At 39.6% G+C, this 21,106-nt stretch overlaps 3 protein-coding genes across 3 annotated transcripts; 2 read left to right on the forward strand and 1 right to left on the reverse strand.

Annotated features, from left to right (window-relative positions):
• The first annotated feature begins 1,034 nt into the window (after positions 1-1,034).
• Positions 1,035-8,078, forward strand: LOC118753081 (copper-transporting ATPase 1-like). The gene is made up of 4 exons (XM_036487935.1): positions 1,035-2,509; positions 5,178-6,426; positions 6,490-7,249; positions 7,303-8,078. Exons 1-4 carry the CDS (start codon positions 1,378-1,380, stop codon positions 8,029-8,031), a joined length of 3,870 nt encoding a protein of 1,289 aa, XP_036343828.1. The 5' UTR covers positions 1,035-1,377; the 3' UTR covers positions 8,032-8,078.
• Positions 8,079-10,774: 2,696 nt separating this feature from the next.
• LOC118753082 (nardilysin-like) lies at positions 10,775-15,130 on the reverse strand. The gene is made up of 9 exons (XM_036487936.1): positions 14,658-15,130; positions 14,371-14,591; positions 13,579-14,315; positions 13,299-13,505; positions 12,635-13,248; positions 12,441-12,564; positions 12,215-12,375; positions 11,931-12,150; positions 10,775-11,862 (listed from the first exon to the last, which is right to left on the reverse strand). Exons 1-9 carry the CDS (start codon positions 14,930-14,932, stop codon positions 10,978-10,980), a joined length of 3,444 nt encoding a protein of 1,147 aa, XP_036343829.1. The 5' UTR covers positions 14,933-15,130; the 3' UTR covers positions 10,775-10,977.
• Positions 15,131-18,828: 3,698 nt separating this feature from the next.
• LOC118753083 (myotubularin-related protein 10-B-like) lies at positions 18,829-21,100 on the forward strand (the record flags this gene model as incomplete). The annotated part of the gene is made up of 2 exons (XM_036487937.1): positions 18,829-19,630; positions 20,046-21,100. Coding segments are annotated over exons 1-2 (1,121 nt in total), but the record flags the coding sequence as incomplete, so codon positions are not given.
• Positions 21,101-21,106: the final 6 nt, after the last annotated feature.

Genomic DNA, 21,106 nt, shown 5'->3' on the forward strand with positions numbered 1-21,106 from the left:
AAATGAAGATGCACACGTCACTTGAATATTCGTATGCTCATAATTGCGGTCAATTGGCATTTTTTATTTTGTATCGGATATACCGATCGATCTCTATTTGGACAGGTAAACAAAGTTTTGCACACATCCCGACATAAAATTTATCCGTTGCACACACCAATTCAAGGCGTATTTAAACCAAATTGTATTTAAGTGGATGCCATCCTTTCTAATGCCACAGAAGAGGCACAATCAAGTTTATTGCAAAGAACGTAGATAACTAGATTATAGATATAGATAGTAAACAATGAGGAGAACGAAGAAAACCGCGTAATTGTTGAACGCATGAATAATCATTTTTGTTATGCAAATTCTTTTATAAATCATGTCGTTGTGTTAAATTATTCTACACACGTTGTCAAAAGCGAAAATGAAGAAAATTGCAGTGAAAAGCTAACACCAAATTGGAAACAACGCACAAATGTAAACAAACGGCTAATGTCAAAATCGCCTTACTTTTTTCCTAAATGCGATTATAACGGGCTACTCTTCTTCTTGCGTGATTCGGTATTTTTGGTTCATTTCAGCGAACCCTGGTGCTGAATCAACTAACAAGATCACGGTAAAGAATGAAAAAAGTAAATTTCTGAGTGTTTTTGATATCCGCCTAAGAACAAAAAAAAAAACAAAGAAAACGAAAAAGGCGCGGTGATTGAGTGCGATTATATTGGTATTTATTATAAAATATAAAAAGTGAAACTTGATGACAATTAGCAAAAAAAAAAAGTTCATAAAATATGGTAATGAAGGTAAAACCCAAGGCGAATTTATATAAGGTGGTGTTACTAACTCAGCAGCGGGTCGATTTTTCAATGCCAACGCACAAACTTGTTCCAATCACAAAGCGCTTAATTTTATATCATGAATTTGTAATAAATCAATTTTAAAATTAAAATCCCTCATAAAACACACGAAATTGCTAAAAAAAAGCCTCCCCGAAGCGATAGAAGACGATGTAACAAAACGGAAAATCATCAAAAACGGTACAAAAACTTTTTTCTGAAATTCGATTATAAATACAACGATGGCCGATTAACTGATCTGTAGCTCGCACCTCTAAATTCGCCTTGACAGCGTCCTTGACAGAGTTGGCATCACTGCTTTTCGCCTTGCTTTTGTCAAGTAAATTTTTTACAAGCTGATTGTCGCAATTCTGTCAAATTCAGTTCACGGATAAAGTTTGCGGAAAAATGAAAACAATGAAAATTTAGAAGTAAAATAAAATATTGTTAGTTACTTGGGTTGTGGTCAAACAAGTGAACAATAAATTTATGTGTATAAAGTGCGAAGCAAACAGTTTACGAAAGGTGAGTTGAAAACCACGGGAGCTCTGCAAACATGAGTGAATTCGAAGCAGCAGGGGTTAATACAAATATCCTGACCCCGAGCACGGGCCAGGGGTCCTTTAATTGTGTTGACAGCAACGCTGATAGTGCACGCAATAGTCCGCAAAGAAGTTCAAAAACCCCTGATAGCCAGGAAAAAATAGAAATTACTCACATCAAACAGATCCGCCTGCCTATTGAGGGCATGACTTGCCAGAGTTGCGTAAGGACTATTGAGGGCACGATATTAGGGAAGCCAGGCATTCTAAATGTGCATGTGGTTCTAGAAGAGAGTGCTGGTTATTTTGACTACAATCCAGAAATAACAGATCCGCCTAAAATCGCCTTTGAAATAGAAGAAATGGGATTCGACTGTCCATATAAAGCTGCAGACGAAACCGTAGAAAAGGCTGCGGGTGGGAGCATAGCTTGTAGTTCTAAAACACAAATACGCATCATTGGTATGACTTGCAACTCGTGCGTTCGCAACATTGAAGGAAACATAGGTACGAAGCCTGGTGTTTTAAAAATTTGTGTAACTTTAGAGGATAAGCGAGCTACGGTGGAGTATGATTCCACCCGATTGACGCCTAGAGAAATTGCTGAAATGATTGACGACATGGGCTTTGAAGCAAGCATATGTGATGAAGCTAACGCTGGTGACGTAGGAGTTAGTACACCCAAACACACACCAAAGCGTAGTTCAACACCCCCGCTGAAGCAACAGGTGTCAAATGGATCTCCTGCAAACGCCTCCCCAAAAGCCCACGCAATGGTTTCCGTTGACGAGGCATTATCGAAATGCTTTCTGCATATACGTGGCATGACGTGTGCCAGTTGTGTAGCAACCATTGAGAAACACTGCAGAAAGATTTATGGATTAGATAGTATACTTGTGGCGCTGTTAGCCGCCAAGGCAGAGGTGAAGTACAATGCCAATGAAGTGACTGCTGAAAATATTGCCAAATCAATAACGGAGCTGGGATTTCCATCGGAAATTATTGATGAACCGGGAAGTGGGGAGTCAGAGGTAGAAATTGAAATTGCGGGTATGACCTGTGCTTCCTGTGTAAACAAAATCGAGACGCATGTACGGAAAGTGAAAGGTGTTTCAGCAGCTGCAGTAACATTAATGACTCAAAGAGGTTTGTACATAAGTAAAAGGCAATAATTTGGTAATAGTTTATCTAAATATAAGAAATGCATTTGCCGTCTCTTGAGTAGTAGTCAATTCGGCATCTAGCCAAAAACTAGGAACCATTAAAGTGTGAGTAGTTTGTATACTCATAGCAGGTTTTTGTAAGCATTTACTGTATTGTGCGATACGTGCTTTGGAATCGGCATACATATTTAACTAGTACAAACAATACAAACAAATATACAAAATGTGAATGCTTACAAATCCAGTTTTTATATAGATACATATGTATACATTTTCCTATGAGCTTTGTTTGATATTTAAAGACTAAAATAAGCTATAACAAAGCTTTCTTAGATGTTTATCTTTTATATGGCAACGTAGCTGTATTAATATTTCCCCCCCAGCAGTTGTATTACATAGTTATATTTTAATACAGAAATTAGTGACTCCAAAAATAATTAATCATGACTGTTTGCTTGAAGATTTTGCCGTCTAGTGTTATCTAAATGAGAACTTTTGATATATAGCCGAGACGAATTACTTTGATTCATGTATGTATGTACCTAGGCAATACGTCTAGTAGGACCTTCTCACCTTTTGCTACACTTAGTATAAAGTTCATATATATGTACGTATGCTTCAGAGGGAATGCCCAAATGTCACTCACAAAATGCATGTATATGCAATGACATTATGCATGTATAAATAAAAAAAACTTTTGCTACTTTTCCAAATCTACCCACATATTAATATCATGTGATATCTAAAGAATCTACAATGAACTTATCACTAAGCCGTTTGTTATCACAGTTATCTAAGCGTCGAATGTAGGTGTTCATATATACATACATAATAACATTACCTACTTATGTATGTATTTCGACATATTTCAGACATTGCTTGGCTTAAGCCTCGCATCATATCGCGCTATCAATTCATGCATATGATAACATACATATGTATGTATGTATATGCATTTACGCGTACATAATTAGAATACAATGAAACACTAAGAAATCTAGCGCATTCCTATTAATAATGCGTATTTGAAAGCAATATACATAAAATATTTCGAAATCGGAATGATGCATGTGTGTAAATTATTACCGATGTATCGTCATTACAAAATAAAGCCTTATTTCTTATCACTCCTTGCAAAATAAATATATACATATATACTTTAGACATCAAATAAATAAAAAAGTCCCCATTGTGATGTAGGTTGGGTTTAAACATTACCCAGTAGAACGCACTTCAGAAGGCATTTTGGAGGAGTTCTTTTAAATTTGGTTCTTTAATTTATAAAAATCCTACATCTTTGAAGTGTTTGCTTAAGGTTTATATCAAATATGTGTTATTGCAACTTTAAATGTTTATTTAAAAGGCAAACAATATAAATTTATGCATTCGCGTAAATTGTAAATGGGTAAGCCCTTCTAGAAGGCAGGCAAGAAAGCACTTTTTCCAGTCCTTCTTGGGTAGGCTCTTACAGTGGCTTTACTTAAGAAGGCCTACCTAAATTATCTTCTGGGTACCCTCATAAAAGAACAGAGGTGGGCTTGTCCATATCTGTAAAACCATACATTCATATGTAAATATCGCACATCGTCTTCAAAACTGACACAACTCAAAATTTGGCATTTCTGAAATAATGCGCTAAAAAACGTGCACAGATATTTTATTTACCTTCCAGCAAACGAACAAGTTTTTTTTATGATTTGTTAAAAAAAAAAACATAAGGTAAAGTCCCTCTTGCCCATATGATTATCATGTGCTAGGAAATAGTTTTGCGCATTTTCTGATAAACGTGTAATTTTGAGTTGTGCCCCCGTCGAAGACGGACTGTGATATGTATGTCCGGAATTTCGCCCACTCTTGAACGCTGGTTTACGCTAAAGTATTAAGAAAATAGTTTACAGGAGTTAGGCTCGGTTTTATGCAGAACTTACTAATATTATTTTTATTTGCATTAACTTAGCAACTATTCCATCGTTACACATTGGTGCCAAACCAATTAAATTTGTGTCAAAAGTAACTAACCATGGGTTTATTATCAACACTGGCCCTACCTGCATTGACCATGTGTATTCAACTGTAGGCAAAGTCTATAATACTTTAAGGAATTTACGAATGTCTCCTCCATTCACACCGATAGAAATCAGACGTAAACTCGCAATCCAACTTATAATGCCAATTATCTGTCATTCTGAGGTAGTCTACAGCAGGTTAGATTCACAATCAGCTCACAAATTAGATGTAGTATTTAACCAGATCACGCGCTATGTGTTTGGGCTAGCAAAATATGAGCATATTTCCGCTTGGAGAACGCGCCTACTTGGCTGCGAAATTTCTGAATATCTTAAAGCTAGAAATTGTATATTCCTTTTTCGTCTCATGACAGATAAGGCACCCAAATATCTATATGAAAAATTAACGTTCCTCAAATCTACTCGAGTAAAGGACTTGACTGTTCCTACCTACAATTATCTCTGGATCTGGAACTACTCTGTTAATTACATTATGATACTTTTAATTAGTCTTAAGTAATTTTTGCTGTTTTAGTTATATGTATGTATGTACTGTTATGAATTTTTTGTTGCGCTTTAAAAGATCTTTCTTTTGATCTTATTGTGCTAATCATTTTATTAATAAATGAAAATGAAAAATTACAGGAAAATTCAGATATAATACCGAGTTGACTGGCCCGCGCAGCATATGCGAGGCAATCGAACAGCTGGGCTTCACGGCACGTCTGCTCAATGGCAAAGACAAAATGACGCACGACTACCTGCAACACAAAGAAGAGATTGCCAAATGGCGCAATGCCTTCTTGGTATCTCTGATATTTGGAGGGCCCTGTATGGTTGCCATGATCTATTTCATGGTCGAAATGGGAGACAAGGGACATGCAGCGATGTGTTGTTTGGTTCCCGGTTTGTCGATGGAGAATCTGGTAATGTTTTTGCTCTCCACTCCAGTACAGTTCTTCGGGGGTTGGCATTTTTACGTGCAGTCCTTTCGCGCAATCCGTCACGGTACCACAAACATGGATGTGCTAATTTCAATGGTCACTACGATATCCTATCTCTACTCTGTGGCGGTGGTCATAGCAGCTGTGTTAATGGAACAAAACTCCTCACCCTTAACATTCTTCGACACGCCTCCTATGTTGCTGATTTTCATATCCCTGGGTCGCTGGTTGGAGCATATTGCTAAGGGGAAGACATCCGAGGCTCTTACGAAACTGTTATCATTGAAGGCGGCTGAGGCGCTGCTGGTCGATGTGACTCCTGACTTCGATATAAAATCGGAAAAGGTTATACCGGTAGACTACGTACAGCGAGGCGACATTCTCAAGGTTATACCGGGTGCAAAGGTGCCGGTGGACGGTAAAGTTCTTTATGGTCACTCGACTTGCGATGAAAGCCTCATCACGGGCGAATCAATGCCAGTGGCCAAACGCAAAGGTGCAGTAGTCATTGGCGGCTCGATAAACCAAAATGGCGTGCTACTCATATCTGCAACTCACACGGGTGAAAATACAACCTTGTCACAAATTGTGCGCTTGGTCGAGGAAGCGCAAACTTCCAAAGCGCCCATACAGCAGTTGGCCGACCGTATTGCCGGATATTTTGTGCCCTTCGTTGTGGTGGTATCGACAATTACGCTTATCGGTTGGCTGATAGCTGGCTTCGCTGACCCGAACCTCGTGCCGGTAGCAATGGAACACAAAATGCATATGGACTCTAACGCAATTGTCATTAGTCATGCCTTCAAATGCGCTTTGAGCGTACTCGCTATTGCTTGTCCTTGCGCGTTGGGTCTGGCCACTCCAACTGCGGTAATGGTAGCCACAGGCACCGGAGCCATCAACGGTGTGCTGGTCAAAGGTGCTACAGCCTTAGAAAACGCCTACAAGGTATGATGCCTGCATAATTAGATGTATAATATGTACATATATGTATATTTTTTGTGTTTTAGGTAAAAAACTATTGTCTTCGACAAAACCGGTACCATAACGCACGGCATGCCAATGACCTCCAAGCTAATTATGTTCGTCAAACCCGCCGTCTGCAGCTTAGCGCGAGCGCTCACCATCATTGGCGCTGCTGAGTCCAACAGCGAGCATCCAATAGCTTCTGCGATTGTGCGCTTCTCAAAAGATGTGCTGGGCTTGCAAACGTTTGGAAAGACTCAGAACTTCCTTGCTGTGCCGGGATGTGGCATAAAAGTGACCGTTCTGCAGTATGAGCAGGCGTTGCGTCAGGCTTGCAATGCAGAGAAAATCATTAATTACGAAAATAACTACCGTTCCAATCCCAGCTCCACACACACCGAAAATGGCGCCAGCATTGAAGAGCTAATACCACAGTTACTGACACGCAAATCCATGGAGCTTCAGCAGCAACAACAGCTTTTGCAATTAGATGAGACCTTACCCTCTGAGGCCGTATCAACCGTGCTGGGCAGCGAGATAAATGTTCTGATTGGCAATCGTGAATGGATGCATCGCAACGCCATATCGGTGCCAAATGAAATCGATAACTGCATGAGCGAGGAAGAGACAAAAGGTCACACGGCTGTGCTGTGCGCGTTGAATGGTCAGCTCATCTGCATGTACGGTGTGTCAGACCTAGTCAAGCCTGAGGCGCATCTAGCTGTTTACACGCTGAAGAAAATGGGAATCAATGTAATCCTGCTAACGGGTGACAATGAAAACACTGCTGCAAGTATAGCGCGCCAGGTAAGTTACCCCATAAAACTAAAAAGCTTGTACTGATCCCAACTCGATTTCAGGTTGGCATTAAACGGATCTTCGCCGAGGTGTTACCCTCGCACAAAGTGGCCAAAATTCAGCTCATACAAGAAAGCGGTGCCCGTGTCGCGATGGTTGGCGACGGTGTCAATGACAGCCCCGCTCTGGCTCAAGCCGACGTTGGCATCGCTATTGCGGCAGGCACTGACGTGGCGGCCGAAGCAGCCGATGTGGTGCTGATGCGCAACGACTTGCTGGACGTGGTGGCCTGCCTCGACCTGTCGCGCCGCACCGTGCGCCGAATACGGTACAACTTCCTCTTCGCCAGCATGTACAACCTTCTCGGCATACCGCTGGCGTCGGGCATATTTGCACCCTTCGGCTTCACGCTGCAGCCGTGGATGGCGTCAGTGGCGATGGCAGCCAGCTCGGTATCAGTGGTCTGCTCATCTCTAATGCTAAAATGGTATCGCAAACCCTCGGCTGCTTCGTTGCGTACACCCGAGTACATGAAACTTCTGGCACAGGAGCGCGACAATGAACTCGAACCCGATCAGTTGTCATTGCATCGAGGCCTGGAAGACTTACCACGCGCTAAGCTAAACCGCTCTAATAGCTCACTTCTGTCACGAATATTCCTACACGGCGGCGATAGCATTCGTTACGATCACAACGAAGGCAGCCTACTGGAAACCGAAGGTCGTGATTTCTCCCCGAAAATTGTTAAGTCGAAGAATATCCGAAATGTGACCGAAATGCAGAAGCTTTAAAGCGATGAAAGGCAAGTTTTTAGTGATTGTCCGTAGGTAGTGAAGTGTAGAATTTGTTTTTGTTATTTTGTATGTTTATATTTGTATAACTGAGAAGTATGTAAATTTTAAAAATAAGAAGCGCAACGTAGAGATGTTTCTATCTTAAGCCCTCTGTTCTTCGCTATTGAACAAAATGACGATCACTATTTTTTTACATAAATTAAGGTGCATTTACTTTGTGCATATGTTTGTAAAAAGATATTTTTTCCGCGGATGCAAATCGCTTTTCGAAGAAAAAATTTTCGATAAGTTTATATACATAGGATATTTTTCTAACTTTTGCCTTTCTACAAAAATCCAACCTGAACAAAAAATCCTAAAAGGTACGATAAGCAGCAGCAGTATGTAATATACATAATATGTACGCAAATATACGAAATATTATTCAATATTATTTAAAAAAGTGTTACACACATACATACAAATTCAAACTATATATCTGTGCTCATAAGCAATAACCGCCTAAGTCGAAAAACCTGAATTCGAGAAAAAACGTTTTAAACATTTGGATAGTAATGTTAGCCCTATGGGGTAACAAAAATATTTTCGTCTTGAACTTTTCAACAGCCTAGCTGCCGAGATGGCGATTTCACACACGCCTGGAATAGTAGTTGCAAAATACGATAGCATATATAGCTCAATTATTTCTTAAGTCGACTTAGGCGGTTATTGCTTATGACCACAGATACAATACATGCATATACACATATACATATTCATAGTCTCCATATCGATTTAGAATAAAGACCCTATATCAGTGAAAACTTCCCAAACGCAATTAATAATGTTTGCGGTGCCAATTAACTGCTATGTGACAGCAGCAGCACCACAAAGCCTTTATCGTTTATCAAAATGTTAGAAAATACGAGTAGCGTGAAATTTTTGATAAGAGGAACATTCTTGTGTTTTTCGAACAGATTGGCATTTGTGATGTGTACTGTGTGCACTGTGGGATTAAAATTTATATCCATATAAAATAAAACAACAAAGCATAATAATATACAATTGATAGCTCAAATTTTGATGTTTTAAGAATTTAAGAAATGTACTTCTGATGACTTCACTATATTGAAAATGCAATTTTAAAATGAAAATGTCTTGGGAAAATGACCTGATCCAGAAAAACGGTATACAGATCCGTAATCTTCGACCCAAAATTAAGTTTACGTGTCTCGGCGTTTTTTTTTAACCGGCTTCCAAAAAAGGAGGAGCTAATCAGTTCGTCGGAATATTTTATTTTTTTTATGTATGTTACCGCATAACTTTGGACCACGTCAACCGACGATAATTCGATAATTCTATTTGCATCGGAAATGTAGTGTCTCAAAGGTGGTGTTATACTAATCTGGTTTAGATCCGATCAGTGGATCATGAAATATATATGTATATAGTCGGTTCTCTTTTTTGCTAAAAATTACTTGTTGTCATTTGTTGTCAATGCAGTGCTATTTTTGATTCGAAAAAAATCTACTCGGCTTTTGAAGTTTCATTAGTGCTTTATCTCTTCCATTTGCATATTTAAACATGTCTAATATCTTCAACGTGACAATGCCAGCGTCGTGTTGTACAAGTTTTAATTTCATCTTTTATCAAAGACAGTGGTGGTGCATAGGTGCTGAATGAAAAAGTAAACACAGTTGGTTAAACTTAAATTGTTACCGCGTCTCTCATTGGTTTTTGTATGGTTCGATTGCGGTTGCCCTATAAATATTTTGTCATCTTATTGGCCGAACGGGGCGCTGAAGGAGAACAGACACTGGCTGAAGACACAATTAATTACTCGTGGCACAATAATTTCAATGAACTGCAGTTGATACAACAGCGCAGCTGTTTTCTTTCGACGCATTGTTTTTTTTTTTTTTTTGTTAACATTTCGTGCACCAAAATCAAACTTAAAGTAAAATAACAACACGTGCGCACCTGCCGCACTGGCAAAAAGTATTGATGCGAACATGTTAAAATCTACTTACAGATATGGGGAAATCTCCGGAACCATGTGCTTTTAAATTAATTTTATTAATATAATTTCACTTTTTATAAAAAAATAGGACCATTTTGATAACAAATTTGACGATTTCTTTTAAATATGAATTTTGCGGTCACTTTGGATACCTCTGGTACTTTTTTTGAGTATAACTTTCAGCGCAAAATGGAGGCATTCAAAAATCATGGCAAATAGTAAATTTAATATTGGAAAATGTACTAGGCATTGAGAAAGATAGGTGCTCCTCATTGGAAATAAACTATAACAATATGAAATCTGTCCCTCATAATTGTCAAATAGTTAATATTTTTGGTTCTTTTCCATTTTGCATTTTCAGCAATTAATTAATTGTTTTTATTTCTGTATATGATATTTACAATCAGTTTTACAAAATTTGATATACACATTGCACTTGACCTTTTTAAACACCGTTACACACCTTTTAAATCACGTCCTCTAGATCTTACGAGTTTTAAAAAATTATCATTTTTACTTATAACTCCTTAAGCATTTGAGGAAAATTAATCACACGAGAATTTTGAATTTCCTCAATGGATTTCAAAAAAATTTTATGTATAATTTATTTTTGTGTGTTTAATTAAAAAAATTACGTTTTTTTTTAGCATTGAATCGCACTGTTATGGAGATTTGCCTATATACTTACGATTTTTCGATGAGGGATATTTTCCATTTCACGCTAAATAAACTTCGATCCGATTATTTGCATATGTAATCGCAAGTAATTTTGTTTTATTGACTCGAAATTTCTTAAATTAGTTTCTAAACGATATCGAATAAAAAGTAGTAACTGCAAATTAGAGCTCATAATTGCTTTCAAACCATGTGGGTGTCACAGGTTCTTTCATACACTTGCCCTGGTCATTGTCAACATGAAATTTCCCATAACTTCAACAAGCTGTTCAACATTCCTCTATTATCTCCATTGGTGAGCGCTCCGTGCTGTTTTCCAATTTTGTTTTTGTAATAGGATAGACATGAAGATTTTCCTTGAAGTCCTTAATGTCTACAATTGTGGTAGCGTCACCGTCTTTCGGTATGAATCGCACATCCAATTTGCTTGCCAAAGCATTGAATAGCTCCTCGTCGTCGACCTCCGATTCAGCACCACTGCTGCCTCCGCTGTCGTCATTGGAGTTCTCGCTCCGCGTCGGGGCGCGTTTTACGCGCACCGAATCTTTATTGCCAATAACTTGCACCGACAATTTACGCAGATTGGTGCGTTCGTTGCTCAGACAAAAATCGATAATATCTTGTTTGGTCAGCGCGCGCAGTACCTCAACCTCTCGCCGTCTCCGATCGAACACGTACTCCTCGGACGTTATCTCCTCCCAATTGTGGGACACTTCCTCAGCAAGCGAGATATCTACTACCTGCTTGATTTTGATTAGGGATTCACGCACATGATCGAAGTCCTCCGGCGACATCTCTTCCAGTATTTGCAGCATTTTGCCACGGAATACCTCAATTCGTTCGTCCACGTGAGCTGCGCTGAACTTCGTTTCCTGTGAATTGACCGCGATGGAGTAGCCAATTATGCCGTAGTTCATACGCACCGAAGCAGATACATAGTACCCCAGCTGTTCCTTTGTACGGAGCGTATCAAATAATGGCTCCTCGACGAACATCATCAGCAAATCCAAAATGCTCTCGATCCGTAGAGAACACGGGCCAATTTGGTAGAAATTGCAAATAACAGTATTTACGTCCTTCTCATTGAGAGTGCCGCAGCGAATAAAGTGAGAACCTTGTGGCAACTGGACGGTACGATTCTCGATGTACTTTGTCTGAAAAATTAAAATTGAATGACAACTTAAAGAGTTTTTGAAGTGCTTCAGCTTCTATTTCATAATACCTCTTTGATGTTCCGACAATTGAGTGTAGTTAAGACAGAGTTCATGACATTGTGTGCGGACTCCTCCGTTAAATTGCCCTGCATGAGAGTCTGTAGATAGAGTTCACTCGTGTAGGCATCGGCGAAATTTAACACATCGTTCAATGTTAGGCTATCTAAACACTTGTATTTAGTTATCATGGGCCAGCGGATGTGTTCCACAATGCTTAGACGTATGTCCCTTGAATTGAGAGTGTATATATATAATTATATGTCATATAGTTAAAATTTCGTAGTTGATGTACTTATTAAGAGTCCGAGGTTTAATGAGCGAATTGAAGTATGCTTTCTTCTGGTCTGTTTTAAATATATTGAACAAATCTTCCGTTATGTGATCACGCATTGACACCATAGCTTTCGTTATGATGCCCACCAACAAATGCAATTTTTCATTGTATCCATTCACCTTATTGTTTTTAATAGGTTCATATTAAATGAAGCTAGACAAAATTTTGTCAGAGTTTGTAATACCTTTAGAATAATTCCTTTCTCGGCAGTGTAAAACTGATAGGAAAGTCCTGCAACTGTAGCTGGGTACAATTCCTCACTCAACCTAAATTTTACCAGCTTCTCATAAAGTACACACAAAGCATCGCTAGGGGATTTACCATATAATTTCAGTTAATTTAAATAAGGCAGAATTTCGAAATATTTGTGGTACTTGCTTTTTGGGATCCATTCGCAATAGCGGTGATATGAAATAAAAGTACATATATGCCTCGGGCAGCAAGAACTTGTCGTCCTGTCTGAACCACAATTCGCAAATATCCGTTTGGAGTATCTTCTTCGGGGCCGTTGGGATCTCTGGTTTGCCATTTTCATCCCAGTGCAAGCGGAAGTCATTTGAGATAAAACGATTTGGCTTCGGCAAGAACAAGTCTGGTATCGGTTCTGATTTATCCCAAAGGTCACGCCACTTTTGTGGCATTTTAATTGTCGTATAATCAGTACCGAACCACTTTTCCTTTTTGTCATATGCTACTCCCTCATATTTGTGTTGCGAAGTGATCATTATATTGAACCTGAACTCGTTTAAATGCTTCACCACCTCTTTAATATGCTCTTCGTTGTACTCGTAATATAACTCAGTTCCAGTGAGAATATCCTTTGGTGGATAATATTTCAGTTGTACTGCCAATTTCTCAACATTGTCCAGAGCCGGGCGCTGAGATTCGAATCTAAAGTTAGTTGCCTCAATTTTTTGTAACTCGGTGTACGCATCTTTGAATGGACCACAAACGGCAAACAGTTTTATGAAGGCAAAACATGCAGCAAGTACCTAAAAACGAAATTATGTACATCATGCCATGGGATAACGTATGCTTTTACCTCATCGAGATGCTGAAAACCACGATCAGTTAAGAATATGCCGATGACAAATGAAGAGTAAATCGAATTTGATTCGAAACCACTCTCATCAATGCCCGCAGTCAGTTCTAATCCCCATAAACGTTTTCTCAAATAGGCACACAAACTGCCCTCCCCTTCGAATCCTACCAAATGTGAGATAAACTGATCTGGTTTTGTTTTATAGAACTGAAACGAAATAAAACAATTATTAAAATGTTTAATTAAATGTACCCATTAGTTCAAAATGTTAGTACCAAACCTTAATCATTGACGGCAGTACCCATGTAAGCTCCAGTTTGCATATATTTTCCACGGGTTTAACAAAAAATACTTCTTCGAAAAACTCGTTACGGAAAGCGTTGCGGTAGTCGTACGGTGACAGGTTAATACCTGGAAGATCGTTGCTTGGAATGCCCGAGAAGTGTTTCACAACCATTTGCTCCAGTTCGTCAATTGGCAAGCGAGCTTGAACACAAACACACATACGGTGTGCACTGTAGTGCCGCTTCTGGAATTCATGCAGTTTTGCATGCAGCTCGTCATCGCTAATGCCATCCTTGAGAGTTTTTAGATTTCCCCATGGAAATGTGGCGTGCGGATAGCCGGGTGTGGCATATGCTGCCACAAGCTGATCCCGCCTGACTTCATCATCGAGTACGATTTGTTGAAACTCCGATTCAACAGAATCTCGTTCACGCGTCATGGCTTCTTTTTTCATAAGCGGTGCTTTCAATAAGGCCGAGAAGTAGTCCATACTGCTATCTAAATGCTCTTCAGATACTTCAAAGTAGAAGCAAGTCTCTTCGAACTCTGTGTGAGCATTGTCAAACCCGCCGCATTTTTTTATATGTGCATCGAATGCATTTTCCGCTGGGTATTTTTCGGAGCCCATAAAAATCATATGCTCCAGGAAATGTGCTAAACCTTGATATTCTGCAGGTTCCGTAAACGATCCGACATCTACCAGCAATGCACAGGCTGCCAACTTTTCATCACCTGCAATACTCATTGAATTTAAATTTGAAACGATGTTCTGTATTGGATGACTTACCTTCTTCTGACTCCAAGTCGGAATCACTTTCACCATTGTCCGTTGTGGAAGTGCTCATGGACTCTTCATCTTCGCTGCTGGTGCTACTACTCTCTTCGGCGCAGGAATCTCCAGTCGAATCATAAGAGGAAGATGAAGACGAAGAGGTCAGACCGCAGTGTGGAATAGGTGTCGGGTCTGACACCAGCAATGCACGTATACCATTGCTCAGTAAGAGTGTTCTGGAAAGTAAACAAACGTTTGTAACGCACATCCTTCTTAGCTTTCCATTTGTTTTGGTAACTTACTTGTAATATTTTTTGTCGCTTTCTGACTTATCAGGAATTTCCAAGTATGTCACGGTTGATTCTGTATTCACCATGTCTGTTGCAGAACGATTTCTAAAATATCCAGGGCGCGTAGGTGCTGGGCTACGGGGAATCAAACTGCCCTTCAGAAGCCTACTGAAACTTTTTGATAATGGTGTGGCCTGCTGTGAAGGCTTAAAACAATATGTAAATTTTACGCGACGTTGGAAAGATGCCTCTGCTGCTAAAAATTTTGCGAATTTCCGAGTAAACATAAACTTTTTTAACCTCACTGTGTTGGAACTATCGAGGATCACACGCTCAAAAATCTTTATTGTTTACTTTTGCGGCTAATGGTTTTAATTTTGTTACAATTTTTTTTTTTTTTTAATTTAAATTGTCTGAAACGTAATTACAATTTATTGGATTTTTTCTTAACCAAATTTGCCGCAACCTCCATTGAAAAATGAAAGCAAAGTGACCAAAAATAAAATCATACACTGATGAGTTTTTCTTGTCTGTTTACTTTGACGTTTAGTCCAGTTCACAATTTCCACACGGGCATTGTTGTGAATGAATGAAAGCAAATGTCAGTTGGAAGCTTTGTTTCTTAACAGGTAATTATTACTAATTTCTGCTGGAAAGCGTTTCTTAATCAAAAAACTAGCAGCTCTCGTTCTTACGCTCTGCTTTTCTAGGCTCTCCTGCTAATTTCTAGCAGCTGTCAAAATAAATAAAAAAATAGGTTTGTATAGTAACTTCTCCAGTAAAAGATTGCAGCGAGAGCGTAAAATTGAGAAGAGGAAAAAAACTAGCAGAAAAAGATATTGAACACAAAACTAGTAAAAACGTGCAATTGAATAGTTGTTGCACTGTTTTGATATTCTGCTGTAAACATTTTACTATTTATTAATCAGTTTTTAACTCTTTGCTTTAAAAACAAGCACTTACACAGTCCAGTACATCATTAATATTTTGATTTCCATTGATTTTACTTTTGTATATGCGTTGGCGTCGCTTCAGGGTTATAAACCCTAAGCACGGAAACAGGCCGCCTCCGAAGAATGAACTTTTTAAATAGAAGCCTCTGGGGTCTGGGGTCCTCGCGTTTGTGTAGAAGAAATATCATATATCCTTGGCGGCACCACTCTTGTCCGGCAACACGGAAAGCTCAAGTAATTGCCGTCACTTACTCGAAACAAGCGAAAACGCAAGTAAAAATTGTGATTTTTTCCAATTTTTTTAAGGGCTCCCTAGGGACCTATAAGTGGCTTTGGCAGTTGGGATTTACATTTTTCAAAATGGCAGTTCATGTCCTCTCTAAAATGCACATTTACGCGAATTCGAAGTTGTATGCTTTTGACGAGCAGCCGTGTTCCAGTCGCTTATTCAGATCTGTATCTAGCACGGAGAGGAAATTATGCTAAAAAACCTACTAAAAAACTAAAAAAAAATTTAACTACAAATTTAATACAAAAGCTTGAACTGTTCTATCCATAACCAAAAATTTGCTTGAGTAATATAATAATTTGTCGGTGTTATCAATAAAAATTGCCTAAAGTAATTATGAAACTAAACAAACATAGTTGAGCACGAATTGGGCCAGATTTCTACCAGCAGAACATTGATGTTGGATTAGCGGGACTTTTTTTTATCAAAACAATGTAAAATAATAAATGAAATCTCCATCGCCGATCACTGAAACGCAGCAAGCAAAGCTTAAAGTGTGTTTGCACTGTTCAACTTTGCGTTCAACATTTGCGTTCAACTCAGCGCAGGGTTGCACGAAAAAAAAGTTGAATGGCTAAAAATATCAAAATATGAAAAAATATCAAAATATTCGCCATAAAAAGGTGTTTGCATTGTTCAACTTTGCATTCAACTTTTGGTTGAATGGCCTTTCAACTAATCGCTTTCAACAAAGTTGGTCGCCAGCCAATATTTAGCCATTCAACTTTTTTTTCGTGCAACCCTGCGTTGAGTTGAACGCAATTGTTGAACGCAAAGTTGAATAATGCAAACACTGCTTTACGCGAAAAATCAATGCTGCCACTTCGAATGCTGCATGTTCGAATTGTGTTATTTTTCAGAGATCACAGGGTTGCTTTTAGCATTTAAATTCTTAATGCAAAAATGGAGTTGCAATTAGGTGACGAAATTTGAATAGATAAATGTACATTGAAAGTAGGATTTAGAGCTAAATGCGCTAAATATGCATTTACCCTTAAGCGAAAACAGCCCATAACTTAACTTGTACTGTGATAGCGGCTTTATATACCTGCGCTCGCACTCAAGGCTCGTTGTTCACTTCGAGTTGCCGCAGTATTCGCCACAATATTCAAATTTTCGATAGGAAACGTATCGAAATTAAGAAACAAATTATAATTTAAAACTTTAAACAATATAATGATAATAATATACAATTGTAATGCACTTTGGATGCAATATAAAAAAAATCGTTATAAAAACTGAATTGGCATATTTTCTCCGTGAAGAGGAATAAACTCCACTCAATTTCCCGATGTAATAAAAGTTGGTGAATTTTTTACCATTTGGTCCATTTTTAGGTCCGAAAAATAAATTGGAAAAGGCAACCGTGCCCATGAGCTAGGTAAAACTACGCAGCGGTTTTGAACTACGCAGCGCCAGTGTGGTCGCCAGGGACTAGTAGGACGCAGTGGACGAAGCTACAGACTGTACAAAACACCGCACTCAGGACAGCGACGGGATGCCTCTTGATGTCGCCTGTACACCACCTGCACGGCGAGGCGCAAATGCTCCCTGTAAAGGAGCATAATAAAATGCTCTGCAAGCAGTTCCTGATCGGGAGCCACAGAAGTGGCCACCCAAGCAGACAGCTACTTGCAGAGGAGCCCTCGCCTAGGCACGTCAGGAGGCATCTATATGAACTGACGGACGAAGTCCAGAGGTTCATTAAGCAACCTCTGGAGCCGACAGCTTACAGACAGGCCCTGAACGGCATTCACAGGGACTCAGTCTCGAGTTATGTAGACTCTAGACCTGTGAATGCCGTTCTAGGCATACCACCCCCGGACATAGACGAGACGGAGCCTCATCTGCCTCGGGAGACACGCACAACACTTGCACAACTTCGCTCCGGCTACTGCAGCAGGTTGAACTCCTACTTGAGTAGGTTGAATGAGGATGTGCCGAATGAGTGTCCGGCATGCGGAGAGACCCCACATTACTCGAAACATCTCTTCGCATGCCCGGAAAACCCGACAACCCTAACGGCCTTGTCCCTGTGGACAAACCCCACAGAAGCTGCACGCTTCCTAGGGTTGCCTTTAGTGGAACTTGACGACAACGACTTAGATACCAACCGATCTGGGCGGGGTTGTTGTAGCCGCTACAACAACAACAACAACAGCTAGGTAAAATTCTGACGTTTGTATTCACCACGAAAAATGTCAAATTTTTACTTTGATCTGTCAAAATTTCCTCTTCTATTAATTGGCACAAGCCCTTACAATAAGGATTAGTAAGGAAAATGTGAAAGGACGGTGATTTTTATAGAAGTATTAGTGAATTTCAGTACATTATAGAACCCGCTAAAAAATCAACTCAACTCCCTTGTTCTTGCGTGATCTTGTGTCGTTCGTTCATGGGAAAGAGTCATGAACCAAAAATCACGAGTTTCATTTTCCCCGAACCGGTTCACTTTTAATTTTTGTTTTCCGTGTATTTACTATGGGCGGATTTAAAATTTTCAGGTGATTTTTTTCCGGGTGAATTTCAAGATACGGCAGAATAGCTTTTTGTTTTCTTTCCTTCTCGCGTGATATAGTGTCTTTCGTTTATGGGAAAGAGTAGCAGTAACAGCTGATTTTAGTGGTGTTTAATGAGCTGCTCTAGGTTACGCCAGGTTAAGATATCTCACAAAATTGTGTTTCATGAGGGTATTTCCCGCTTTAACTTACTCTCCTTTTTGTTTCATGAGCCTGCGCTAAGTGTAACTGGAGCCACTAAGAGCACAATTTTTTGCCCTAGCTTTTTTGATGCAATAACTTAGAGCACGATTTTCTGCCCCAGCTTTTTTGATGGAGTAACTTAGAACAATCAACTGTTTTGAGAATTTCTGCCTGAAAAGTGTTTCTTGAGATTTCTGATCTGAGTTGCTTTAACTTGATCCATTTTTTTTCTCTGTTTTTTTCTTCGATTTCGATTTTATTAAACAGTACTTTTAAAAACGACACTGCCACTGCGCTCTTGTAGTTTGGGCTTTACGCAGAAATGCTTCAATGCAATGCCACCCTGCAGGACCGATTTTAGGAATGTCATACAAAGCATAAAAGCAAAAGAATTTCGGGAACAGTGGGTAAAGGAAAAAAAGTAAATTTAAGGTCTGCCGTTTAGTGAAAATTATAAAAATTGTTCAGAAAAGCGATATTATTTATAGAAATGTACTGTCAATAATGAGGCGTTTACCAGACGTGAAAGCAACAAAAAATTAATTATAGATTTCTCGGCACCATATGAAATGCCAAAATGTTGACGATGACACCATACGAATAAAGAAAACAATCCATTTTACGCGACGGTAAGTTCTATCATTACTTATCTCATACAAAGCAGAGGCTAGCGACAAAAACAGCGAACCAAATAGATTTAACCTAAAGTACAGTCGCTGACGCAGAGGGCGGACGCAGTAATTGTGCGGCAGTTTGCAACACGCCCGCCCACTAAGCACCTCAATACCGTAGCGATACAACGGAAACCACCAACACAACAGAACAACCACAATTAATAAGGCAACAATATTTAATATACCAAGCATTAATATTCAAACAACGCACATATTTACACATTGGATTTGAGGACGGTGACATTAGCCAGAGGAAGAGTGATAATAATAACAATCGTACAATAAGTAATTAACACCAAATATGGCTAGCATATCCGACCGGAAACGAAATACGTTTTTAAGTTACGTTGCACCCTCTCCGGGAGATGTAAGTACCATGAATTTGTAACACTAGAAATGGTTACGGGGCTTAAGGCGAACGAAATTCATTACTGGCAGGCCTATCACAGATTCCGAGTGAACTCCCGTCGTAAAAAATTCTCCCGTCATGAATTAGGGAGAATGGCTATCAGCAATTCCGACTTATTTGTAGTTACTGCTGCCTTTGGTTTTTGTTTTGGTTTAATAATTCTGAAGCAAAATAAAATAACACGAAATCAGTGATACCAATCTCACGAATTTGGAATTTGCGGGAGTTTTTCGTGATCACGACGGAATTCATAATAGCAATTTCCCGACGTTGTCCGACGGAATTGATGATAGGCCTGTAGGTCTTGCATTGACATCACTTTTCCGTCAAAATCATAAATCCCGCTTAATTATATATTTTTTCTATTTAATAGATTCCTAGACAAGAGGGCAGCGATGATTGGCTTCCAACAGAGCTGCGTGACCTTCATTTAGCTAAACCGCGTTTGTTACCCAATGAACTTGTTGTAGCATCAGCACCTGCATACCTTTTTTCTGCGATAATGCCTGCGCCTACTGAGGGCAGTGAACTCGATATGTCGCGACAGGCGGTATTTGGCTTGCTAAGTGTCACGAATTTTAAAATGGCATTTGTCCCCCTACAGCGCCAACAGCAAGAAACTCTTCCACAGGAATCATACCAGGAACACTTATATCTCCAACGCAACGATGTGACACTCAATAATATTGACTACGTATACCAGTTAGCGGAGGGTGGTAGAGTAAGCGTACGAGCACTCAGCGGCGGTAACAAACGCAAAAAACTCGATGCACAGCAAAAAGTAATGAGTAGCCGCATCACAGCACTTCATATTATTTGCAAGAACTTTCGACTCCTCAAATTCGCCTTCCAGCAGTCGAGGTCTGGTTCTGATTATGGTAAACTTATTGCTTCGGCGCTGGCGCGATTCGCCTATCCATCACGCCATGATCTGAGTTTCGCATACTGTTACCGTGAGCCATATTATTCCATGTTGGGCAAATCCAGCGTGACCATGTACAGCACAAAAAACGATTGGGCACGAGAATTAATTCGATGTGGGGCCAATGAGTGGCAGGTTGTGAGTGCCGAAAATGTGCCCCAATTGCAAAATTTATTACAAGCACCAAAGTATACGCTGCCTCCTCACTTTGTCATCCCTAAATGCTGCACAGTTGACAGATTTCTAGACCTATCCCGAGCATTCTACGACTCACGGGCGGCTTTTTGGGTATTTGGTTATGGTAACGCATCGTTAGTCCGTTTGGCCGAATTGAAGCCTGCGATGCAGCAAGACACTAAAGTCGAGAACGTGACACTTGAGCTGGTAAGAAAATGTGATGAACGACGCACACTTAAACTGCTGCAGTTGACAGATCGTCTTCCTAGTATCCAAGATGTGCAAAGGGCATATCTGAAGTTTCGACGCCTATGTACGCCCGAAAGTCCGCAAGA

The sequence above is a fragment of the Rhagoletis pomonella genome, unplaced genomic scaffold, assembly GCF_013731165.1.
Source record: "Rhagoletis pomonella isolate Grant_MI unplaced genomic scaffold, Rhpom_1.0 Rhpom_scaffold_02094, whole genome shotgun sequence".
NCBI classification, from domain to species: domain Eukaryota; kingdom Metazoa; phylum Arthropoda; class Insecta; order Diptera; family Tephritidae; genus Rhagoletis; species Rhagoletis pomonella.